We start from the raw sequence: 27,820 nt of genomic DNA on the forward strand, positions 1-27,820 counted from the left end.
TTTCAGTTGGCAGGCCCGCCTCACCTCCTGCCTCAATGGACGTAATTTATCCTCAGGCAGCCTGCACTCCATAGCGACTGAATCAATCGCGATCCCTAAAAAACAGATGGTGGAAACTGGGCCCTCAGTTTTTCCCGGTGCCAACGGAATCCCGAAATCCCCCGCAACCTTCTGCAAGCAATACAATAGGTTACCACACACCGCAGAACCGCCAGGGCCAACACACAAAAAGTCATCCAGATAGTGTATCAACGAGTCCACCCCCGCTACACCCTTCGTCACCCATTCCACGAAACTACTAAACGCCTCAAAGTATGCGCATGAAAGAGAACACCCCATTGGAAGACACCTGTCGACGTAAAACCCCCCGTTCCAGAAGCAACCCAACAACCGTTGGCTTTCTGGATGTACAGGCAGCAAACGAAAAGCCGCCTCAATGTCTGTTTTTGCCAGCAACGCCCCTTGTCCCGCCTCTCGCACCAACGCCACCGCTCTGTCAAATGACGTGTACACCACCGAGCATAAATCATGATCAATCCCCTCATTAACCGATGCTCCCCTGGGAAACGACAAATGGTGAATCAAACGGAATTTATGTGGCTCCCGTTTCGGCACGATTCCCAAGGGGGATACAACCAAATCCCCAACCAGAGGCTCGACAAAAGGACCGGCCATGCGCCCCAACGAAACTTGTCTCCGGTATATAACACACGACTGACAACCATCACAATGTCTCCAGTATATAACACATGACTGACAGCCGTCACAATGTCTCCAGTATATAACACATGACTGACAGCCGTCACAATGTCTCCAGTATATAACACATGACTGACAACTGTCACAATGTCTCCAGTATATAACACACGACTGACAGCCGTCACAATGTCTCCAGTATATAACACATGACTGACAGCCGTCACAATGTCTCCAGTATATAACACATGACTGACAACCGTCACAATGTCTCCAGTATATAACACACGACTGACAACCGTCACAATGTCTCCAGTATATAACACATGACTGACAGCCGTCACAATGTCTCCAGTATATAACACATGACTGACAGCCGTCACAATGTCTCCAGTATATAACACATGACTGACAACCGTCACAATGTCTCCAGTATATAACACATCACTGACAGCCGTCACAATGTCTCCAGTATATAACACATGACTGACAACCGTCACAATGTCTCCAGTATATAACACATGACTGACAACCATCACAATGTCTCCAGTATATAACACATGACTGACAGCCGTCACAATGTCTCCAGTATATAACACATGACTGACAGCCGTCACAATGTCTCCAGTATATAACACATGATTGACAACCGTCACAATGTCTCCAGTATATAACACATGACTGACAACTGTCACAATGTCTCCAGTATATAACACATGACTGACAACTGTCACAATGTCTCCAGTATATAACACATGACTGACAACCGTCACAATGTCTCCAGTATATAACACACGACTGACAACCGTCACAATGTCTCCAGTATATAACACATGATTGACAACCATCACAATGTCTCCAGTATATAACACATGACTGACAATCGTCACAATGTCTCCAGTATATAACACATGACTGACAGCCGTCACAATGTCTCCAGTATATAACACATGACTGACAGCCGTCACAATGTCTCCAGTATATAACACATCACTGACAGCCGTCACAATGTCTCCAGTATATAACACATGACTGACAATCGTCACAATGTCTCCAGTATATAACACATGACTGACAACCGTCACAATGTCTCCAGTATATAACACATCACTGACAACCGTCACAATGTCTCCAGTATATAACACATGACTGACAGCCGTCACAATGTCTCCAGTATATAACACATGACTGACAACCGTCACAATGTCTCCAGTATATAACACACGACTGACAATCGTCACAATGTCTCCAGTATATAACACGTCACTGACATTAGAATCGAGATTATGATCTAGATCTCTCTGGACTCTTTACAGATGTAGCAGGTAATTCTGAGTATTTTCTGCCCCCTGCTGGAAGAACTAACAAACTGCACTTTCCATTGAAAGAGGTAAAATCCTAAACAAGCATTCGAGAAATGAATTATTTGTGAGCATCGGAGAATTGTGATATTATCTGCCCAGAATGATTATTATTATTATTATTATTAATAAACACAAAGAGCGGGAAGCTGCGAAATGTACAACCACCGCAATGACGTAGCTGGGACGGCGCTCCCCATCACTAAACACGATTTGTATCGGAGGCTCCAGAACAACAGATCTGCCTAATAACACAGCGATATAGGAGCAGGGAATGTATCACTACAGAAGATGGCCGGTTTGCCATTCAGGAGTCTGGGAAAGATGGGTGAAACACATAATGGTTGCCATGTTGGTTTCCATCATTTGGCATGTTCTGGTGTAAATTATAACACGCTCATATATTTAGAACAGACATCAATGATGATGGAGGCCGAGACAAGTAAAATTAGTTTTCCTTTTAATGAAAAATTCACTTTGAAATATTACAGCGGAATAACTTGGCATCGCCGAGAGCGTTCACCACGTAATCATATATATATATTATAACATCGCACATCATAAAAAATATAACATTGGAATCAGCTCATTCAGCGGCTTTGGTTTCATATCTGTTCTGTACAATTTTTTTTTATAAAAATACACAAAGTAACAAAGTACATAAATAATAAAGCAAAATAAAGGTCATGTGATCGCAGGTTCACTGCTGCAGCCAAATACGAGCAGCAAGATCCAGACCGGTGAGCAAATACTGCGCTGATTGGTAATAAGAGTCATGTGGGGAGATTTAAAGGGAAACACCAAATCCTCCTCAAATAGCAGATGGGTCATAAAGGTCGTCTGATTAAAATAAAAAAAACTCTGCCCTGTCCGGGAAACGCGGCCCTGCAAAGCTTTACAATATAAAAGGTAAATAGTTTGGTCAAGAATTTGATGGGGGCGCTGTTTCATTGGTCTCTATGGCTTTATTCGTCTACAGCAAAGTGGTGAAAAAAGGTACTGCAAGTAATAAAGTATGTTACATTGTACTGATATTTGAAGGAAACGTCCTTTATACAACACAATTCTTATCATTTAATCAGCAAGATGCGCTCCACAGAAATGTAACAGAGCAATCTTCATAAGAGGCGACACTTCTCCTTTAAGCAGTTGCATGGCATCATTGTGGACGTCTGACGGATTCCTTGCTCCAGGGTTACATGTTCTGTATAATAATCTAATAATCGACTGAAGCCACAACAGATCCCAGAGACATAACACGGTGTGTATCACTTTATATTAGTGGTTGAACCATCTGAGCTTACAATTAGAATAATTTCTGCACCATTTGCTGCTCAAGAATCTTGTCCCACTATAAATATAATGCACGGCGCCAACTCTGAGGCCGCGAACGATGTCCAAGACGCCAATTCATACAAGACTTTTAGTTGTCATAGAAACGACTTGTTCACATATTATAAAATGTTACTGAAATTCAATACAAAAAAAATAATCTCCAGGAACAGCGCGCTGCGGAGCCATGTATCTAATCCTATCATGTGTGATACCGCTGCGGAGCCATGTATCTAATCCTATCATGTGTGATACCGCTGCGGAGCCATGTATCTAATCCTATCATGTGTGATACCGCTGCGGAGCCATGTATCTAATCCTATCATGTGTGATACCGCTGCGGAGCCATGTATCTAATCCTATCATGTGTGATACCGCTGCGGAGCCATGTATCTAATCCTATGATGTGTGATACCGCTGCGGAGCCATGTATCTAATCCTATCATGTGTGATACCGCTGCGGAGCCATGTATCTAATCCTATCATGTGTGATACCGCTGCGGAGCCATGTATCTAATCCTATCATGTGTGATACCGCTGCGGAGCCATGTATCTAATCCTATCATGTGTGATACTGTCTGCTGAGCTGTATATCTAATCCTATCATGTGTGATACCGCTGCGGAGCCATGTATCTAATCCTATCATGTGTGATACCGCTGCGGAGCCATGTATCTAATCCTATCATGTGTGATACTGTCTGCTGAGCTGTGTATCTAATCCTATCATGTGTGATACCGCTGCGCAGCCATGTATCTAATCCTATCATGTGTGATACCGCTGCGGAGCCATGTATCTAATCCTATCATGTGTGATACTGTCTGCTGAGCTGTGTATCTAATCCTATCATGTGTGATACCGCTGCGGAGCCATGTATCTAATCCTATCATGTGTGATACCGCTGCGGAGCCATGTATCTAATCCTATCATGTGTGATACGGTCTGCTGAGCTGTGTATCTAATCCTATCATGTGTGATACTGTCTGCTGAGCTGTGTATCTAATCCTATCATGTGTGATACTGTCTGCTGAGCTGTGTATCTAATCCTATCATGTGTGATACTGTCTGCTGAGCCACAATATCTAATCCTATCATGTGTGATAATGTCTGCTGAGCTGTGTATCTAATCCGATCATGTGTGATACTGTCTGCTGAGTGGTGTATCTAATCCTATCATGCGTGATCCTGTCTGCAGAGCTGTGTATCTAATCCTATCATGTGTGATACTGTCTGCTGAGCGGTGTATCTAATCCTATCATGCGTGATCCTGTCTGCTGAGCTGTGTATCTAATCCTATCATGTGTGATACTGTCTGCTGAGCTGTGTATCTAATCCTATCATGTGTGATCCTGTCTGCTGAGCTGTGTATCTAATCCTATCATGTGTGATACTGTCTGCTGAGCTGTGTATCTAATCCTATCATGTGTGATCCTGTCTGCTGAGCTGTGTATCTAGTCCTATCATGTGTGATACTGTCTGCGGAGCCATGTATCTAATCCTATCATGTGTGATACTGTCTGCTGAGCTGTGTATCTAATCCTATCATGTGTGATACTGTCTGCTGAGCGGTGTATCTAATCCTATCATGCGTGATCCTGTCTGCTGAGCTGTGTATCTAATCCTATCATGTGTGATACTGTCTGCTGAGCTGTGTATCTAATCCTATCATGAGTGATACTGTCTGCTGAGCTGTGTATCTAATCCTATCATGTGTGATCCTGTCTGCTGAGCTGTGTATCTAATCCTATCATGTGTGATACTGTCTGCTGAGCTGTGTATCTAATCCTATCATGTGTGATCCTGTCTGCTGAGCTGTGTATCTAGTCCTATCATGTGTGATACTGTCTGCGGAGCCATGTATCTAATCCTATCATGTGTGATACTGTCTCTGAGCTGTGTATCTAATCCTATCATGTGTGATACTGTCTGCTGAGCTGTGTATCTAATCCTATCATGTGTGATACTGTCTCTGAGCTGTGTATCTAATCCTATCATGTGTGATACTGTCTCTGAGCTGTGTATCTAATCCTATCATGTGTGATACTGTCTGCTGAGCTGTGTATCTAATCCTATCATGTGTGATACTGTCTGCTGAGCTGTGTATCTAATCCTATCATGTGTGATACTGTCCGAGTGACCCGCATGCACTACATTCCCTAAAATATTATGGAAGGAGGCAAATGGAATTATAGTGAGAGAAGGAAAACGATGGTCACGCTTCTGTCTGGTGCGTTCGCTTGCAGGAATATGTGGCCCGCAGATCCCTATTCATTACAATCCATGTGAAGCTGATATAGGAGGAATCTGTGCTGTGTGACACTACAACTCCCAGCAGGGAGAACCTCAGGTCGTTGCTGATAAAGGAGAGATCAGTGATAATCAACCACCACTTAGAGCCTCCATGACCTGCACGGTCCCAGGTATCGGCCCCTGATCTGCGGGCAGCGATCATTATGATCATCATCTTCTTTATAACCGATCCGTCAGTGTAACGTTTTCTAGAGAACTTTTCTCCAGGACGTTCACCTTCACAATGTGATATCAAAGCTGAACGGGGACCATCCAGAACCAGAAGAAATGATCCCCTCCCCTCCGGACCCTTTCAGAACTGTAGAGAAACGAGACATGTGACACCCACAAGGGGGAGGGGCTTACATGACCAGATGTTTTCCAGCACTTCTGGGATAGCGATCCCGATCTCAGAGGTAGGTCCCTTTAAGTGGAAGCATAAGAACAATGTAGCCAATAGAAGACAGTATCCAGTCACACGATCGGTGTCAGCTAGATTTCCGGATGCCATCGCGTTGTTCGGTACTTTAGGGCGCCATAAACTCCAAGCCAAAAATTAGGACACAAATGTAATAAAAAAATAAGTATGATGACCAATGAGGAGCCGGGACGGGAAACGTCAACGAATCCAGGAAACTCGCCGGATATAATGAAGACTTTATAACAGCGCAGGGGCGTCAATACAACGCGGTGCATGGCAGTGATGCCCCATGGGTGAGACCAATGACCCGGAGAATGCCCTGCGCCTCCAGACTGGATAAGATGGTGGACGGTTGGCGATTCCGGTCGTTGGCAGTGGAGTCCTGTAAACATTCAGTTCTGTATAACAATATTGTTTACACCAGGGAGCCTGCCTGGCTCTGAGCGGGCACCATGACTGGCACAGCCCCCATCCGCACCAGGTTGGATGGAGTGACCCCGGATGGGATGTTTGTCTCCTTCCTGGGAGGCTGTTGCTCCACGCCGTTGGTCTTTTGCAGGGTGCCCCGGTTTGTTGGCACAGCCGTGCTGTAGTAGTTGCCATTAGATGGTGCCATGTAGGTGGGCAGTGACTGGCTGGACATGCTGGGGGTGGGTGTAGTAACTCTGCCGACGACATAGGGGGGTCTGTAGCCGAGGTGGCTGCCTGTGGCGGTGTTGATGGACGTGGTGTCGGACGGCGACTTCAACGGGTACGGTTTGTGATCCCGGTGGCTGCCCATGGAGGATAAGGTGCCATTTTTATATGCCAGGCCGGAATCACTGCCCTTGGGCCAGGGGAGAGTCTTCGGAGCTGGGGCGTCCTCCCTGCGCAAAATAAAATAACTGATTACTCTGGGAGAAAGTTCTGCATCGTTCACACCATAAAACGGTAACTTCATATCTGCCGGCTAATAAAGACCGCGCCCCCTAAACGCCGTATCGTGCTCACAAAGCGATGGTCCATGATGCTTTGCAGGAGGGCACAGCAGGCAGAAACCTCTCAGGGGCTTCACCCGTGCAGGGAGAGGACGGTGACAACCCGTCTAGGAGATATAATGGCGGCCATTAGTTATCACACAGCTTTCCTAGGAACAGATCAAAATTTAATTCAGCCATTTGTTAGTTCTATCCGGTACGAGGCCGACAACTGGGTGACAACCAACGGCTGCCATTATATCTCCTAGAGGAGTTGTCACCCAACTTTCCCAGAATCCCAAACAACAGATCTGTTCTGTAGAGCTACATCCCCCGCTCTCATATTGCTGCGTTACTAGGTAGATACGCTGGGAAAGCTGGGTGATAACCGTCACAGGAGCGCTGATGGCAGCCATATTGGTTCTCACCCAGCTTTCCCACAAATAGATATAAATAAGAAGCGGAGTCAGGAGAGGACGATGTTTTCCTATTTTTGGCGCTGTACGATCTGAATCCGTTCCGGAATAAATAGTGTGATAGGAGTTTCATGAACTGATGGAAAAGCCCTTTAATTTTTCAAATAACCATCCGTGAAATATTCTTACTTGATGTCGTTCTCGGTTTCGTCTTGCGCAGTTTTCATTCCTCGTCGGTACAGGTAGATCAGTACCACCACCAGTATCGCCAGGCAGCAGAGTCCAGCGATCGACCCCACGACCGCTCCCACAATTATGGTTGTCCTGGAGGCTGCGGGGTATCGGTAATGATAGGTATTAGTACCTGGGACACCACAACTCACCACCAGGGGGCATCAATGGTTCCCTGCAACTGCACTTACCCGACTTCACCTCCATTGTGATGTTACACTCAGACACTCCGGCAGTGTTTCGGGAGGTGCACATATACGTCCCGGCGTTGTCCGCTGTAAGATTGGTCAGGGTTAAGGTTCCCTTCACCGCGTCTGCAAAGAAAAAATGTTATATATTAGACAATATAACTACAACAATGACATCATGAGAAAGCCCACAGCAGCACAGAGTGTTTTAGCGGCGATGCAGAGGGAGACAGTATCTTATAGAAGAAGGCAGCATGTGACAGGAGCGGTGTCATGATGTGAGGAGGGGAATAGGGACAGGTGACAAAGCAGAATCCCTCAGTAGCACAGAGTATTTTAGGAAACAAATGTGCTAGAGAGTGATCTGCCCAAGACAATTCAGAACTGCTGTAAATAAAGAAAAACTGATGTATCACGAGGACTTCAGCAACCTTCTAATATACTTTGTGTTTCATTTCTCACAATTGTTAAGATCTCTGCTTGCTGTCAAGGAACTGAAATATTATTAATTAGATCCGAAGGCTGAAAATCTGTAAATACGGAATTATTCTCACAGCTGAGACTAAGGGAATGTTCACACACAGTGTTGTCAGGCAAATTTTGGCAGCGGAAACGCCTCGAAAAATGGAAACTAAACGCATCCAAACATCTGCCTATTGATTTCAATGGGAAAAACGGCGTTTCATTCAGAAGGGGCGTTTTTTTACACAGCCATTTGAAAGAATGGCACATTAAAAAAACGCCCCGTAAAAAGAAGGAGCATGTCACTTATTGAGCCGTTTTTGGAGCCGTTTTTCATTGTGTCAATAGAAAAACAGCTCCAAAAATGGCTCCAGAAAACACATCAAAAAACGTTTGACGCTATAAAAACGGCTGAAAATCAGAGGCGGTTTTCCCTTGAAGCTCCGTATTTTACAGCCGTTTTTACTTTAGCGTGTGAACATGGCCTAAACAAGAATTCAGTGACAGCAAGCAAAGATTTTGAAAATGGCCAAAAGGCGACTTTTGCCACTTTTTGCGACTTTTCTACACCAGAAAAGCGCTAAAGTCTATTACAAAGTTACAGAACTTTTCATTATATAAAATGATCAACAAGTTTCCACCAGGCGGCTCCACGCGCGCTTCATTTCTGATCGCCTGAACTCGCGGCATCAAATGGACCCATAACGCGGGGAGTTCGGGTCCTCAGACTCAGGTTGGGCTGCGATTTCTGGCCGCAATACAGGCGCAGACAAGCGTTCGTCCTATATCTGGGTCTCTCCTGCTCTACCTGGATAAAAACCCCACGTGCCGGAAATCTCAGAATCCCTCCCCCCATAATAATCCTTCTTGAGGATTACGGACAATCTATTCCCCATCCCCCACCAGTTCACAGTGATTTGTAAATCACGGAGCTGCTGATTATTACACAGACTGCGCTACGGCATAGAGAGGAGTCACTCCACAAGAAATCATGACATACAGGGATATGCTGAGTGTAACTGGAGAGATCCCCATCTAATCTGCGCCATTTATATGGTATATAGAGGGGATTAAAGGGTTAAAGAGCACATCACTAGCAGGCGTCTCCAACCGGTGTCTCTCTAGCAAAACTACAACCCCCAGCGTGCCCTGACAGCCGCAAACGACCTCAGTGATAGTTTGGCAGCAGCTGGAGACCACTGGTTTACAGAATAAGGCCCCATGCACACAACCACAATTTTCATCCATAATTACAGATGAAATTGCGGACCCATTCATTTCTATTGGCCACGGACGCCTTTCTGTATATTTCCGGATGTGTGTCCAGGCCGTAGAAATGATCCGTAAAATATAGAACATGTCCTATTCGTGTCCGCAATTGCTGCACAGACTCGCCCACAGAAGTCTATGGGTGCTTACGCAATTGCGGACAGCTGCGGATGTGTATCCGTAGCCGGCGGATCTGTATTTGCCGCACAGTAAAAGCCCTTACGGTCGCGTGCAAGAGGCCTAAAAGGAGAAAATACGGAGCCCAAAGAGCCGCTGGGGGCAAATACCATTATTATTTCTGATTAATAATGATGATCCACCATTGGCGAGGACGCGTTTCATATAAAAAACGTATTTACCGTGAACCGATGGAAAGTAAACCACGGTGGCCGCTGTCTTCTTCCAGGAATAGATGGGCACAGGCTGTCCTGAGGAAGACTTGCAGATGAGGGTAACATTGGCACTGATATAGGGGTCTCCATGTAACTGGCATGTGGGTTTAGAAGGGGGCACTGTATAGAAGAAAAAAAAACACCTTCAAATTATTGATGTCATTGATCACATTTTGTATTCTGATTATATTTTTTTTTTTAAACTGGAAATCTGTGAAAAAAAAAGAGGAAAAAGGGAAAAATAACGAACAGTAAACATGTAAATAAGGGGGAGCCGTGCGTCAGCTGATACATTGTATCTGGAGTATATCATAAACTCTGCAGTACTGACGAATGACCACTAGATGGCAGGTGAAGACCAAGTATCTTCCATCAGGTGGCGCTGGCCTTCGGTCAGGGTTTGTCGCGCTCGATCGTAAAGAAACTACAATGGACGGCAGAAAATGGTCTTAATCTGCTTTTTGGTCCGTCCAGTGTAGACTAGGGATTAGGACAGTTTAGTTTTTAGTTACTTTAGAATCTGCAGAATGTTTATATTTATAGGGGTCATATACTGCGCTGAGGGGTTCAATTTTCAACCCTCTACTGTTATTCCTGGAAATAAGCAGGTTACCTGTCCCAGCTCTCACTCCAAAGAATATAATGAGGATTAATGGAGGGATTTCTCCTGGGACCTGCTTATTGTCCCTGATTATTGTCAGCTGTGGAGCCCAATATATGCCACCCAGGGGTCCTGAATTTAGAGGGTCAGTCAGGGATTGCTGGTTCCTGGATACTACTAGGAACTGCTACTTTAACTGGTTGGTTGATAATATAATGGAGGCACCGATTGCGACTAGTAATGTTATGGAGGCACTGACTATAGTTGGTAATGTTATAGGGGCACTGACTGGCTGGTAATGTTATAGGGGCTCTGACTTATAGGGGTACTGACTGTGGCTGGTAATGTTATAGGGGTACTGACTGTGGCTGGTAATGTTATAGGGGCACCGACTGTGACTGGTAATGTTATAGGGGCACTGACTGTGGCTGGTAATATTATAGGGGCACTGACTGTGGCTGGTAATGTTATAGGGGCACTGACTGTGGCTGGTAATGTTATAGGGGCACTGACTGTGGCTAGTAATGTTATGGGGCACTGACTGGCTGGTAATGTTATAGGGGCACTGGCTGTGGCTGGTAATGTTATAGGGGCTGTGGTAGGTAATGTTATAGGGGCACGGACTGTGTCTGGTAATGTTATAGGGGCACTGACTGTGGCTGGTAATGTTATAGGGGCACTGTCTGTGGCTGGTAATGTTATAGGGGCACTGGCTGTGGCTGGTAATGTTATAGGGGCACTGAATGTGGCTGGTAATGTTATAGGGGCACGGACTGTGGCTGGTAATGTTATAGGGGCACTGACTGTGGCTAGTAATGTTATGGGGCACTGACTGTGGCTGGTAATGTTGTTATAGGGGCACTGACAGTGGCTGGTAATGTTATAGGGGCACTGACTGTGGCTGGTAATGTTATAGGGGCACGGACTGGCAGGTAATGTTATAGGGACACTGGCTGTGGCTGGTAATGTTATAGGGGCACTGACTGTGGCTGGTAATGCTATAGGGGCACTGGCTGTGGCTGGTAATGTTATAGGGGCTGTGGTAGGTAATGTTATAGGGGCACGACTGGCTGGTAATGTTATAGGGGCACTGACTGTGGCTGGTATTGTTATAGGGGCACTGACTGTGGCTGGTAATGTTATAGGGGCACTGACTGTGGCTGGTATTGTTATAGGGGCACTGACTGTGGCTGGTAATGTTATAGGTCATTGACTGTGGCTGGTAATGTTATAGGGGCACTGACTGTGGCTGGTAATGTTATAGGGGCACTGACTGTGGCTGGTAATGTTATAGGGGCACTGACTGGCTGGTAATGTTATGGGGCACTGACTGTGGCTGGTAATGTTATAGGGGCACTGACTGTGGCTGGTAATGTTATAGGGGCACTGACTGTGGCTGGTAATGTTATAGGGGCACTGACTGGCTGGTAATGTTATAGGGGCACTGACTGTGGCTGGTAATGTTATAGGGGCACTGACTGTGGCTGGTAATGTTATAGGGGCACTGACTGTGGCTAGTAATGTTATAGGGGCACTGACTGGCTGGTAATGTTATAGGGCACTGTCTGTGGCTGGTAATGTTATAGGGGCACTGACTGTGGCTGGTAATGTTATAGGGGCACTGACTGTGGCTAGTAATGTTATAGGGGCACTGACTGGCTGGTAATGTTATAGGGCACTGTCTGTGGCTGGTAATGTTATAGGGGCACTGTCTGTGGCTGGTAATGTTATAGGGGCACTGACTGTGGCTGGTAATGTTATAGGGGCACTGACTGTGGCTAGTAATGTTATAGGGGCACTGACTGGCTGGTAATGTTATAGGGCACTGTCTGTGGCTGGTAATGTTATAGGGGCACTGACTGGCAGGTAATGTTATAGGGCACTGTCTGTATTATCAGATGATAATGATTTCTGCAGATCATCGCTCCCTCCACACAATCACCGACATCTTGAGCCATAGCTCCCTATTTATAACAATACATTCCTGCAGACTATTCACAACTTCCCGAACTCACCCAGGATGGACACATCAATCACCCCGATATTATTGCTCCCCTCATTGCGCACATTGACGTAACAGCGATATTGTCCGGAGTCTGTAGCCCGAGTCTTATTAATTACAATAGAGATGTCTTTCGTCTGCATTTTATGCACAAAATCCAACCGGCCTGTAAAACCTTCCGCGATGTAAGCTTCTCCGTCCATGTAATTCACGATCTGCAAATAGCGAGGAGCATTAATAAGACATCTCCTACATAGTCACCATGTCCATATTCTTCTCTATAGGGGCAGTATTATAGTAGTTATATTCTTGTATATAGGGGGCAGTATTATAGTAGTTATATTCTTGTATATAGGAGGCGGTATTATAGTAGTTATATTCTTGGATATAGGAGCAGTATTATAGTAGTTATATTCTTCTCTATAGGGGCAGTATTATAGTAGTTATATTCTTGTATATAGGGGCAGTATTATAGTAGTTATATTCTTGTATATAGGAGCAGTATTATAGTAGTTATATTCTTGTATATAGGGGGCAGTATTATAGTAGTTATATTCTTGTATATAGGGGGCAGTATTATAGTAGTTATATTCTTGTATATAGGAGCAGTATTATAGTAGTTATATTCTTCTCTATAGGGGCAGTATTATAGTAGTTATATTCTTGTATATAGGAGGCAGTATTATAGTAGTTATATTCTTGTATATAGGGGGCAGTATTATAGTAGTTATATTCTTGTATATAGGGAGCAGTATTATAGTAGTTATATTCTTGTATATAGGGGCAGTATTATAGTAGTTATATTCTTGTATATAGGGGCAGTATTATAGTAGTTATATTCTTGTATATAGGGAGCAGTATTATAGTAGTTATATTCTTGTATATAGGGGGCAGTATTATAGTAGTTATATTCTTGTATATAGGGGGCAGTATTATAGTAGTTATATTCTTGTATATAGGAGCAGTATTATAGTAGTTATATTCTTCTCTATAGGGGCAGTATTATAGTAGTTATATTCTTGTATATAGGAGGCAGTATTATAGTAGTTATATTCTTGTATATAGGGGGCAGTATTATAGTAGTTATATTCTTGTATATAGGGAGCAGTATTATAGTAGTTATATTCTTGTATATAGGGGCAGTATTATAGTAGTTATATTCTTGTATATAGGGGCAGTATTATAGTAGTTATATTCTTGTATATAGGGGGCAGTATTATAGTAGTTATATTCTTCTCTATAGGGGCAGTATTATAGTAGTTATATTCTTGTATATAGGGGGCAGTATTATAGTAGTTATATTCTTGTATATAGGGGGCAGTATTATAGTAGTTATATTCTTGTATATAGGAGCAGTATTATAGTAGTTATATTCTTCTCTATAGGGGCAGTATTATAGTAGTTATATTCTTGTATATAGGAGGCAGTATTATAGTAGTTATATTCTTGTATATAGGGGGCAGTATTATAGTAGTTATATTCTTGTATATAGGGAGCAGTATTATAGTAGTTATATTCTTGTATATAGGGGCAGTATTATAGTAGTTATATTCTTGTATATAGGGGCAGTATTATAGTAGTTATATTCTTGTATATAGGGAGCAGTATTATAGTAGTTATATTCTTGTATATAGGAGGCAGTATTATAGTAGTTATATTCTTGTATACAGGGGGCAGTATTATAGTAGTTATATTCTTGTATATAGGGAGCAGTATTATAGTAGTTATATTCTTGTATATAGGGGGCAGTAATGTAGTAGTTATATTCTTGTATATAGGAGCAGTATTATAGTAGTTATATTCTTGTATATAGGGGCAGTATTATAGTGGTTATATTCTTGTATACAGGAGGCAGTATTATAGTAGTTATATTCTTGTATATAGGAGGCAGTATTATAGTAGTTATATTCTTATATATAGGGGCAGTATTATAGTAGTTATATTCTTGTATATGGGAGCAGTATTATAGTAGTTATGTTCTTGTATATAGGAGGCAGTATTATAGTAGTTATATTCTTGTATATAGGGGGCAGTATTATAGTAGTTATATTCTTGTATATAGGGAGCAGTATTATAGTAGTTATATTCTTGTATATAGGGGCAGTATTATAGTAGTTATATTCTTGTATATAGGGAGCAGTATTATAGTAGTTATATTCTTGTATATAGGGGCCAGTATTATAGTAGTTATATTCTTGTATATAGGAGCAGTATTATAGTAGTTATATTCTTGTATATAGGGGGCAGTATTATAGTAGTTATATTCTTGTATATAGGAGCAGTATTATAGTAGTTATATTCTTGTATATAGGGGCAGTATTATAGTAGTTATATTCCTGTATATAGGGGGCAGTATTATAGTAGTTATATTCTTGTATATAGGGGCAGTATTATAGTAGTTATATTCTTGTATATAGGGAGCAGTATTATAGTAGTTATATTCTTGTATATAGGGGCCAGTATTATAGTAGTTATATTCTTGTATATAGGGGCCAGTATTATAGTAGTTATATTCTTGTATATAGGAGCAGTATTATAGTAGTTATATTCTTGTATATTGGGGGCGGTATTATAGTAGTTATATTCTTTTATATAGGAGCAGTATTATAGTAGTTATATTCTTGTATATAGGAGCAGTATTATAGTAGTTATATTCTTGTATATAGGAGCAGTATTATAGTAGTTATATTCTTGTATATAGGAGCAGTATTATAGTAGTTATATTCTTGTATATAGGGGGGAGTATTATAGTAGTTATATTCTTGTATATAGGGGGCAGTATTATAGTAGTTATATATTTTTGTATATAGGGACAGTATTATAGTAGTTATATTCTTGTATATAGGGGGCAGTATTATAGTAGTTATATACTTGTATATAGAGGGCAGTATTATAGTAGTTATATTCTTGTATATAGGAGCAGTATTATAGTAGTTATATTCTTGTATATAGGAGCAGTATTATAGTAGTTATATTCTTGTATATAGGAGCAGTATTATAGTAGTTATATTCTTGTATATAGGGGGCAGTATTATAGTAGTTATATTCTTGTATATAGAAGCAGTATTATAGTAGTTATATTCTTGTATATAGGACGCAATATTATAGTAGTTATATTCTTGTATATAGGAGCAGTATTATAGTAGTTATATTCTTGTATATAGAAGCAGTATTATAGTAGTTATATTCTTGTATATAGGAGCAGTATTATAGTAGTTATATTCTTGTATATAGGAGCAGTATTATAGTAGTTATATTCTTGTATATAGAGGCAGTATTATAGTAGTTATATTCTTGTATATAGGAGCAGTATTATAGTAGTTATATTCTTGTATATAGGGGGCAGTATTATAGTAGTTATATTCTTGTATATAGAGGCAGTATTATAGTAGTTATATTCTTGTATATAGGAGCAGTATTATAGTAGTTATATTCTTGTATATAGGGGCAGTATTTTTTATCATTATATGATGTTCTACCTGGACCTGATCCTCCTGCGCTCTCTGTATGTAGCAGGTGATATACGGTTTTTCTTCAGAGTCGTTTGAATACCAGATGCGGAGTGTTACACTTTGACCTTCTATTGCCGTCACTTGTTTCTGGTCTACGTGAACTTGCAGCACTGCCAGGGAGAGTTCTGTCAGCACAGAAAACAACATCTTTACCAATCAGCGTAAACAAAACAAAAATATGTAGGAAATGTAATACTAATGAATAGTGGTGGAAAATTGTAGTAAATCTGTTGTGCAGAGTTTGACTATAAAGCTCTGCCTACACGTGAGAATAAGGCTGGGTTCACATGAGCATGTTACGTCCGTAATGGATGCCTCTCCGTGGAACTGCTGTCCCGTACTGAAAACATGATTACAGTACGGGACAGTTGTCCCGCAGCGAGGCAGGGACTCCTAGCGTCGTACATAACTATGATGATAGGAGCCCGGCTCCCTGCACTGTGTTCGGTCCGGGACTTCCGGCCGAAATACGTTCCGTCCATTACGGACGTAACATGGTCGTGTGAACCCAGCCTGGTTTCAGAAATATGGAGCAAGTCTGTGCAGCACGGAGAGGCGGTCTACTGTGCGGCACGGAGAGGCGGTCTACTGTGCGGCACGGAGAGGCGGTCTACTGTGCGGCACGGAGAGGCGGTCTACTGTGCGGCACGGAGAGGCGGTCTACTGTGCGGCACGGAGAGGCGGTCTACTGTGCGGCACGGAGAGGCGGTCTACTGTGCGGCACGGAGAGGCGGTCTACTGTGCGGCACGGAGAGGCGGTCTACTGTGCGGCACGGAGAGGCGGTCTACTGTGCGGCACGGAGAGGCGGTTTACTGTGCGGCACGGAGAGGCGGTTTACTGTGCGGCAGATAGAACTTGCTTTGACCAGTTTTGAACGTATTAGCTGCATGCACTTAGGCTGTGTTCACAGAGTTTTTTGCAGGCGGAATTTCTGTCTCAAAATTCGGTTTTGAAGTTTGAGGAAGATTTTCCTCTCCCTGCACGACGATTTTTGCGGCGTCTTTCGCCCGCGGCCATTGAGCACCGCAGGCATAAAACGCCGCGAAATACGCTTTCTCTGCCTCCCATTGAAGTCAATGGGAGGCATTTCGGGCCGTTTTTGACTAGTTTTGTGGTGCGGTTTCCACGTCAAAAATCTCGTCAAAAAACTCTGTGTGAACATAGCTTATATACAGGTAGTTCCGTTTCTATCATCCGGAACTCACACAAGGGCTGAATACAAGTTCTTTATAGTACTCTGCTGTGTTTTATTTCACATCCGGTACAGACATATACTGGACCATCAATAACGTCTCACGGAACACGTGGTCTTGTAGTGTGAAGTGATCCCTCCTGAGGATATGATTACATCCACTCCTTCCCCAGTATCATCACACATATCCCACATATCCCACATATCACACACATATCACACATATCACACACCTATCTAGGATATAACACATAATAAACAGTATAAGTGCTCAGGTCCACGTGCCTCCCGCTATGTAACTAATGTAACTAGGGATCAATAATTAACCTAAATCGACTGATCTGCTGGAATGAACAGAACGTGAACTATTTAACTGTTACTGCGCTGGAGAAGACCCTGATCAGGCCAGAAAATTATGTAATAGACTGCAAGAGATGTTATATATATGTATAATGTGAGTGTGAAGTACCAGGGTAGTAGCGGATGTCATAATAATCAGATAATAGGAATCCTGTGTAGTTTATAGAACTCTATAAAGATTGTGTAACAGATTATCCTCCGTAAATTGTTGTGCTATTTATAAATAATGTAACTAACGGATCTTCTGATGTCCCATCAATAATGGCGCAATAACTAAAATCAATCATTCACTAGAGAGCGGCGGTGATATCACTGAGAATGCAGCCTATCCATTCACTAGAGAGCAGCAGTGACATCACTGAGAATGCAGCCTATCCATTCACTAGAGAGCAGAGGTGACATCACTGAGAATGCAGCCTATCCATTCACTAGAGAGCAGCACTGACGTCACTGAGACTACAGCCTATCCATTCTCTAGAGAGCAGCACTGACGACACAGAGAAGACAGCCTATCCATTCACTACAGAGCAGTGGTGACATCACTGAGAATGCAGCCTATCCATTCACTAGAGAGCAGCACTGACGTCACTGAGAAGACAGCCTATCCATTCACTAGAGAGCAGCGGTGACATCACTGAGAATGAAGCCTATCCATTCACAGAAGAGCAGCGGTGACATCACTGAGATGACAGCCTATCCATTCACTAGAGAGCAGCGGTGACATCACTGATAATTCAGCCTATCCATTCACAGAAGAGCAGCGGTGACATCACTGAGATGACAGCCTATCCATTCACTAGAGAGCAGCGCTGACGTCACTGAGAATGCAGCCTATCCATTCACTAGAGAGCAGTGCTGACGTCACGGAGAATGCAGCCTATCCATGCACTAGAGAGCAGCGGTGACATCACTGAGAATGCAGCCCATCCATGCACTAGAGAGCAGCGGTGACATCACTGAGAATGCAGCCTATCCATTCACTAGAGAGCAGCGGTGACATCACGGAGAATGTAGCCTATCCATTCACTAGAGAGCAGAGGTGACATCACTGAGAATGAAGCCTATCCATTCACAGAAGAGCAGCGGTGACATCACTGAGATGACAGCCTATCCATTCACTAGAGAGCAGCGGTGACATCACTGATAATTCAGCCTATCCATTCACAGAAGAGCAGCGGTGACATCACTGAGATGACAGCCTATCCATTCACTAGAGAGCAGCGCTGACGTCACTGAGAATGCAGCCTATCCATTCACTAGAGAGCAGTGCTGACGTCACGGAGAATGCAGCCTATCCATTCACTAGAGAGCAGCGGTGACATCACTGAGAATGCAGCCCATCCATGCACTAGAGAGCAGCGGTGACATCACGGAGAATGTAGCCTATCCATTCACTAGAGAGCAGAGGTGACATCACTGAGAATGCAGCCTATCCATTCACTAGAGAGCAGCGGTGACATCACGGAGAATGTAGCCTATCCATTCACTAGAGAGCAGAGGTGACATCACTGAGAATGCAGCCTATCCATTCACTAGAGAGCAGCGGTGACATCACTAAGAATTCAGCCTGTCCATTCACTAGAGAGGAGCGGTGACATCACTGAGAATGCCGCCTATCCATTCACTAGAGAGCAGCACTGACATCACTGAGAATACAGCCTATCCATTCACTAGAGAGCAGCGGTGACATCACTGAGAATGCAGCCTATCCATTCACTAGAGAGCAGCGGTGACATCACTGAGGATGCAGCCTATCCATTCACTAGAGAGCAGCGGTGACATCACTGAGAATGCAGCCTATCCATTCCCTAGAGTGCAGCGGTGACATCACTGAGAATGCAGCCTATCCATTCACTAGAGAGCAGCGGTGACATCACTAAGTCATTGCTATAATTGGGGGGCAGTGTAGAAGAATAAAGTCTCATGAAATATGTACATGGGGAACACACGATACGTCTTCTCCTAATGTGGCCCTTCGCAAATGGGAGAAAATGATTATTCTTATTAAATCTTTTCACATCTGTAATTTCAGATGATGACAGTAAGAGAAAAGACAGGACCCTGAGCAGCGCGCACAGCCGCCAGCACTAAGACGCTGCGCTCCAAAACTCCCATCAAGATGATTAAGCAACCACCGAGCAGAGGAGCTTATTCTGCCTGGACGCACAGAAGAGGCTGCAGCCGACAATTTGGGGTATTTAACCTTCACTGCGCGAGGGGACGTATCCAGCCCTGACCGACATTGACAAACCAATCAGCGGATACAACAATGTCTGTAAATGCACTGGGGATGGGAACGGCATACAAGACAAGATCCCATATATCATCCCTGTATCTATCCCTGAGAAAGGGAAACAATGTCCAAGCGGCGGCGGCGGCGCTGTACATGGGAGCGATCAATGATTGACATCAAATTCCCACCTGCCAAATGATGCTCTGCAGCAGCTGTGGTGTGTATTATTAGGGAATGTTTACAAGTAGTGACCAAAATCGTCTGAAAATATGGAGCTGTTTTCAGGTGAAAACAGCTTCTACATTTCAGACGTTTTTGTAACTACTCGCGTTTTTCGCGGCGTTTCTTACAGCCATTTTTGGAGCTGTTTTTCAATGGAGTCAATGAAAAACGCCTCCAAAAACGTCCCAAGAAGTGACCTGCACCCGTCATTTTACGCGCCGTATTTTGACAGCGATGCGTAAAATAAAGGTTCGTGGGAACAGAACATCGTAAATCCGATTGCAAGCAATGGGCAGATGTTTGTAGGCGTAATGGCGCCGTCTTTTCAGGTGTAATTCGAGGCGTAAAACGCTCGAATTACGCCTGAAAACACTACGTGTGAACAGGCCCTAAGGAATAATGACCCGCCCACTGTCAACTATAAGACTATTAGAAGTCACCTCAGAGTTCTTTGACCCGTGATCAGCCTCGTCGTTTTATATGGTCACAGAACTTGTTCCCATAGATCATTATTATTATGTATTATATCGTTATTATTACATTTTAGTCATACAAATCTCAACTGTGACCAATCAAATGACCAGAAAACATTTGTATACGGATCCCAACCTACGTCGCTGTGCGCAATGGGCACCCGCATACCTGGGCACCCGCATACCTGGGCACCCGCACACCTGGGCACCCGCATACCTGGGCACCCGCACACCTGCATACCTGGGCACTTGCAGCGGTGACTCTAGGTAGCTGCACCCTGCACCCTATATGACCAGGGTGCGCCTGTAGTAAATCACATATAAGACCATTCCAAGGTCCTTCCCTATAAACATTAACCACAGGTGATCTTGAGATCATAACCCCGTTACCCGGCAACAGACATTATAGATACAAATGTATCCAATGCAACGATGCTGAATATGGAACATCATGTATCAAGGTGGTTGTGAACCGAACAGCAACCTACCACTGACCGGTCCTATCTGCTCAGCCAAGCGTCCAAAATATTTATTTGCAGGGAAGGCGACAAGAGGCTGTCCGGCACATATGGCGCCGCTTATCATGAGAAAAACAGTAAGTTGACATCCAATCTGATGGATCCCAGGTTTTCCCAATGGGGGATGTCACAATCACGGCTTTATGTAAGGCCCCATGCACACGGCCGTGCCCATTATCACAGGCCGCGATTGCAGGCACGCCCTGGCCGCCGATGGCCTCCCGCAGTTTCGGCTCGTGCTGCCATACAAAGTGTGACAGCACGAGCCCGTAAAAAGCAAAAGATAGGACATGTTGTATGTTTTGCGGTGCACTTCTACAGCCCAGACACCTTCCTGTGAATAAACAAGGTGTCTGTGGACAATATGTGATAACAGGCCTAAGGCCTCATGCACACAACCATGCCTGTAATCACGGCCCACGATTGCAGGCACGACCGGCCGCCGCGGGCCGCATTTTTGTACCGTGCTCCCATACAAAGCCCGTAAAAAAACAAAAAAGTAGGACATGCTGCATAATTCCCGGCACGGTTCTATGGCACGGACACCCTTCCGCAGCGATACGGAAAGGTGTCCGCGGCCAATAGAACCGGGCCGGTCTCCAATTCCGGAGATTTTTTCCGGTCGTGTGCGTGGGGCCTAACACGATGGTTCCAGCCTAAGGTGGACGATGACATCCATATGAATGTATTGGTGTGTCGATGGCTGTGAGATGCGCAAGAGTGATGGTCGCCTCAAATACAAGTCAATGGGGACCAAGGCAGTAACATGACTCTTCCCATGCACTTGTATTGGAAGGTCACGTTGCGTCTGTGTACGCACTGATACTATTCTGTAGCTGAGTAAATACGGAGGGCGCTCAGGTCCAAGTTGCTGGAGGGTGAAGAAGAAGATTCGTCGCTGCAACAGAACTGCACCAAATCCTTAATCATGAAATTTAAGATCCCGCAATATAAAAAAAATCATCTAGAAGGAAATGTAGCGGAAACGGAAGCATCGCCCTCAGGGAAACCGTTCCACGGCCCTTCCTGTTGTGTTCTTGGATTATTAGAATATTTACCATATGACCAGCAGAAAAGATCAAATCCCAAATATCATTTTATCCGGAGACCCTAAAGTCAGGGGGGTCATTAACAGGGACAAATAAATCAAATCCACAGTCCCATATAAAGTCCTGAATCACCGGCTGCCGAGGGAAAAGCCCTGAATTCACCACACAATGGGCCAGCAGTTTACTTCCGTCAACTAGGTGGACCCAACAGTTGAATAAAATGTTTTGTTCTCTGTTATCAACCAATTCAGACTGAGAAGTGACTGTACACCATCTGTTGTTGTCTGCTGTTATCTGCCATTTCGAATTGGGTAGAGGCTTATCGTATTTTTTCTAGAATTAGCGATAGGAACAGCAGACTACTTAGTAATTAGAGTTGAACGAGGCGGCCACATGATGGTTGAGGGTGGCCTGAGATAAGCCAACAGCCTATTTCCAGCAGTACAATTATGAATGCAGCTCTGGCTGTGACTGGAGTCTAGAACACTGTAACATTATATAGAATTTTACTGCAGCAGCCAGAAAGTGTGTTACGGGGCCTGATAATTCTGCTCTGACCCCGGTGGAGGTTCCTGGACTCGTATACAATATTATAATGTCACGCTTATCAGGTTTCATTATGAGTAACGTATATTGAGTGCAGCGGGCAGCAGCGTTGGGCACTGGGCCAGATCCTTCACCCATCCATTAGCCGGCCATTACCATTAATGTATTAGCCTGGAGGTGAAGGGCTCCTTGTAGCTTTTCCTTACATCGCGCTGCATTAACTGGACGCTGCAGCCACAAGGTAGAATATGACAGGGCCGCTTGCTGCTTGGCGTGTGATCGGAGGATAAAGCTTATTGTTACCCAGAAATAACTACACGCGGAGAGAATTTTTTCGAAGTAACGAACGATGTGGGGGGGGGGGGGGGCGGAGATGACATCATTCAGAATTACTTATAGCAGAAGTTCACGCGTTTCACAGGGCGACTGGTGCTGCCAGGTGATCACAGAAGAATGAACAGCCGAAATCCTGCAATCACTTTAATAGACGACCGCGCATCTTAAGGAACCGACCGCGCAGTTTATCATCAGGTCACGTGAATTGTGGTCAGAACCCCAAAACGTCGTCCTGTAATAAAACTAATGAAGAATTATCTGACGCTTTTTGGACTTCGACTTTTCTCTGGTTCATCTTGCGGCACCTATCGTTTCCTGTCCTGATAGTTTGTTACAATGTATCAGTAAAAGTAAAATGTATTAGGCCTCATGCACAGATGCGTAATTACGGATAAAATACTGATCCATTCATTTCTATCAGCCACGGACACCTTCCCGTATATTTCTGGTAAGTGTCCGGGCCATAGAAATGACCCACAAAAAATAGGAAATCCTATTTTTTGCATTTTCGGACCGTGCTCCTATACTTTATAATGTGATCACGGCGGGTGACAGTCCGCGGCCCGTCCGTGCCGTAATCACAGACCGTACACACAGCTATGGCCGTGTGCAGGGGGCCTAAGTCTGGAGTCCAGGCTGCTTAGCTCACCAAGGAATGTCTGGACTGAATACAATTGTAACAAACCCTCAGCTGTGAGAAGTATTAGGTCAGGATGGGTGTTTAGCTTTTGGATATAAACAAGAATGTTTCCATTCACTGACAGCAAAATGTAGAAGATTCGAAACGCAGCGCAGGAGATTTATTAATATGGTCTTAACGTTACAGGAGAAAACTGGCCAGAAAGACAGAAACGGCGCCAAATTGATTACAATTGTACAATTTGTCTGATAAATCGGCACTTTTCCTTACACCTCCTCATGGCTGGCGTACGTTAAGGCCGGGTTCCCACAGGACGGATACGCTGCGGAGGAAAGACGTTCATAATTACCCCCCTCCCTCCTCTGACGTCCGCTCCGGCCTCCCAGGATGACGTTTCAGGTCATGTGACGCCGCAGCCTGTGATTGGCTGCAGCGGTCACATGGGCGCAACGTCATCCCAGGAGGCCGGACTGCAGGAAGAAGGAGGGCGCTCTGGGTAAGTATGTTCATTTTTTTTCTTTCGGCGTTGCGATTTTTGTGGCAAACGCTGTGATTACGCCGCAAATAAAACCACAACGCTTGGTTTTCTGTTGCAGGTTTTGCATCTCCATTGAATACAAAGGGAGAATCCCGTAACGAAAAATGAACAAAAAGGCAGAATAAAATTCTGCACCGCGGGTCAAGTTATTAACGTTTACGCTGCGTTTTTTTCCCCGCAGCGTGGGCATCAGATTTTCTAAATCTCATCCTCTTTGCTGCTACTGTAAACACTGCGGAATTTCCGCACAGAATTCCGCAGCCTTTACGCTACGTGTGAACCCGGCCTAAACCAACGTTTTACGACTCTCAGCTCCGCCCCTTTTTCTAAATACTTTTCAAAACGCTCGACGGAGGTGTAAAAAGTGTCTTAAACACGATTCATTTGGCGCACGACATGTACAAGTGTTTGGCCCTATTTGAGACCGAATCCTGCTGCTTTTTACGTAAGACCGTCGCCCCCCTTTAAGGCGTTCCTCTTATCTGTGGACGGGCGGTGACTGGGCGATGCTCTGCAGCGCAGACCGTTCTGATAACACGACTGTGAATGTTATTCTACCACATTGTCCCTTCTAGCGGGAACGTTTCCTCCTGTGTTGTGGTTATCTGCTCAGGAAGCCGCGCTCCGGCTGATAGACGCGAGAAAACGATTGCACATCTGCACCAGAACAATGTACCCACCACCTAAATAAACAGAAGCTGCGCCCGCTCTTACGTGTATATTTATAGCTGGCGACTCCCTGGCCTCGGACGTACTGTGACTACAATGTGACCAATCAGATGATCTATAGACCCATAAAGGAAAACATGGGGTGAAGAAACGCGCAACAAGAGCCACATGCGAGCGGGATCATGTGACACATTAGTGCGCAACACTCCGTGATTCAGAATTGCGCCATTATGCAGCATCTGCCATAGAGTCACGTCACAGCTCTGCTATGCAGGTGCAGGGAAGGGGTGGATCTGGCAACAAAACGATTCTCCACACCCCGGTTTCAATTTTGCTATGGGGCCCCTCCATCTTCTATGGACGCTCCTGCTTGCAGCCGCTTTTGCCTTCCCATATGATCTCAGTTAAAAGGGTTGTCCAGGATTAGAAAGACATAGCTGCCTCCCCCCCCCCCCAAGAACAGCGCCCCACTTGTCAACAGGTTGTGTGTGGTATTGCAGCTCATCAAACACAACCCATAGACAGTGATTGTGGAAGAAAGCCGCCATGTTTTTCTATTCTCAGGAGGATAAAAACTAATGGGGGGTAAGGGGGGGGGGGGGTTGTTGGTGTCAAATATAATCTAAAAAGAGTAGGAACAGAACGTCCCGGATTATCTATGGGGGATAAAACGCGGAGATTAAAGGGTCGGGAAAGATGAAACAGGGATAAGATCTCTCAGATGCAGAAAAATGATAAAACAGGACAAATATTTTGGGGGGGGGGGACGATGGCGCCAATCACATGAACAGCTGCAATAGTGACATTAGATCAAGCCCTAGTAACCATAGCAACGCGGACATCGGTCTCACGCTTTTACCTTGGAGTCAGTGGGAAAATTCCAGAAAAATATCCCAGGAAGAGAAACATGGAAGATCTGACATCACGAGTCCCGAACTGTAAGGGTATGTGCACACACACTAATTACGTCCGTAATTGACGGACGTATTTCGGCCGCAAGTCCCGGACCGAACACAGTGCAGGGAGCCGGGCTCCTAGCATCATAGTTATGTACGACGCTAGGAGTCCCTGCCTCTCTGCAGGACAACTGTCCCGTACTGTAATCATGTTTTCAGTACGGGACAGTAGTTCCACGCAGAGGCAGGGACTCCTAGCGTCGTACATAAGTATGATGCTAGGAGTCCGGCTCCTTGCACTGTGTTCGGTCCGGGACTTGCGGCCGAAATACGTCCGTCAATTACGGACGTAATTAGTGTGTGTGCACATACCCTAAGGAAGCGGCTGAGGGTCCGGCCCCCATTATATAAGGAATTACAGACCACAAAGTAATCATTAGAGGGCCCCGGAACGGGGAGAATATCGTATAGGGCCCGGCAAGTGCGGCTTAGAAACGCGTCAACATATCCACAGAAAGACAAATGCACGGGTTATGCTGCGGAATGAGGTGAAGACAGGAGAGATCTCTGCTTAATGTCAGTGAATTGGAACAGCTGAGGGGTTGTTACAACTGTTTCCAGTCTAGACAATTTTATGTGAGCTGAACACATCAGCAGCACAAATCTCTCCTGTCCTGATAGATTGCAACAGTGTATCAGCGCAGATAAAATGTATCCGTCTGAGGCCTCATTCACATGAGCGTATTTCACGTCCGTGTTACGCGCGTTAAAACAACGGCCGTCACACGGACCTATGCAATTGAATGGGGCCATTCAGACATTGTGTTTTTCACGCAGCTTGTGTCCGTGTGTCCGCTGCATGAAACTCACGGCATGTCCTATAGTTGTGCGTTTTTTGCGCGCACAAAACAGACACGTTCGTGTGAATAAGGCCTAAAGTACAGGCTGTTTATCTCAGAGGATTGTCTAGACTGGATACAATTGTAACGAACATTCAGCTGTGAGAAGTATTAGGTCCCTGGCTGTAAATAAGAATGTGCCTCTTCACTGACAGCAAGCAGAGATCCTGAAAACGGTTATGAAATGAAGCACAAAGTCTATTAGAAATGAATTATAGTTTGTTTTTACATATAAATGACTAGTTTGTGTTCTAATGAGTATAACAGGAATCTAAAGGCGCTCCCTGCCCCCCACCCGTGACTGTGCTGACCCCCAGGGTGGGGTTAAGGAGTGGAGTAAAGTTTTGTGCTGTGTGATCTCAGGTCTCCGGGGTCCATCAAGGATGTTCCTCAGATGTTTCCTGCCCTTCCTGAGCATTGTCTTGAGTTTTTCCTGCTTCTTCTTACAAGATGTGAGAAGACAGGGAGGCCGGGTGAAGAAGGCGAGTGGTCTCCTCTGGGGGCAGCGCTGCGGGGTCTCCGCTCCTCTGTACAATCACCTTCAGACGCTGGTTTAGGCTTTTAGACACCAGTTACATTTGTAGAAGTTTCCATTACTCTGGGGACAAGTCAATCACTTCACATCTATCAGAGTACACGGCCCATTATACGCGCAGGAAAGGGTTAACTCGCCAAACACGGACGTACACACCTGGCAGTTTGCATAAGTGTGTGTGGCAGGTGTTTTTCACGCACTTCTTTTTTTTCAGTGTAATTGCTGCGTAAATCACGGACAGCGCACAGATGTGCGTTCGTGTGCTGCCCGTGGTTTACACGCACACATTGACTTCAATGGGCGAGTAGGTGCGTGAGAACGCGTCAATATAGGACATGCAGTGAGTTTCACACAACGGACACTCGCTGCGTGAAAAACAACACATGTGTGAACAGCCCCAATTAAATCAATGGGTCCCGTTGCTGCGACGGATTTCCACGCAGAGCACAGACGAGAATCACGCTAATTTGACCGTAGAGAACTGCCTGATAATCTGGAATCTAAGTAATGATAATAATAGTATCCTCACCATCATCATCCTCTTCATCACCACCACCACCATCATCCTCATCAGTCTCATTATAAA

At 44.6% G+C, this 27,820-nt stretch overlaps 1 protein-coding gene across 1 annotated transcript in view; it reads right to left on the reverse strand.

Moving 5' to 3' along the window:
- Window positions 1-2,500: 2,500 nt before the first annotated feature.
- ESAM (endothelial cell adhesion molecule) overlaps window positions 2,501-27,820 on the reverse strand; it is a 56,659-nt gene continuing 31,339 nt past the window's right edge. The window contains exons 2-7 of the mRNA XM_075839185.1: window positions 16,095-16,252; window positions 12,629-12,830; window positions 9,980-10,132; window positions 7,893-8,015; window positions 7,660-7,801; window positions 2,501-6,964 (exon numbers count right to left, since the gene is read on the reverse strand). Coding sequence (XP_075695300.1) covers window positions 6,514-6,964; window positions 7,660-7,801; window positions 7,893-8,015; window positions 9,980-10,132; window positions 12,629-12,830; window positions 16,095-16,252 — 1,229 coding nt within the window. The 3' untranslated portion in view covers window positions 2,501-6,513. The remainder of the gene's footprint in view (window positions 6,965-7,659; window positions 7,802-7,892; window positions 8,016-9,979; window positions 10,133-12,628; window positions 12,831-16,094; window positions 16,253-27,820) is intronic.

The sequence above is a fragment of the Rhinoderma darwinii genome, chromosome 10 (genome assembly GCF_050947455.1).
Source record: "Rhinoderma darwinii isolate aRhiDar2 chromosome 10, aRhiDar2.hap1, whole genome shotgun sequence".
Classification (NCBI taxonomy): domain Eukaryota; kingdom Metazoa; phylum Chordata; class Amphibia; order Anura; family Rhinodermatidae; genus Rhinoderma; species Rhinoderma darwinii.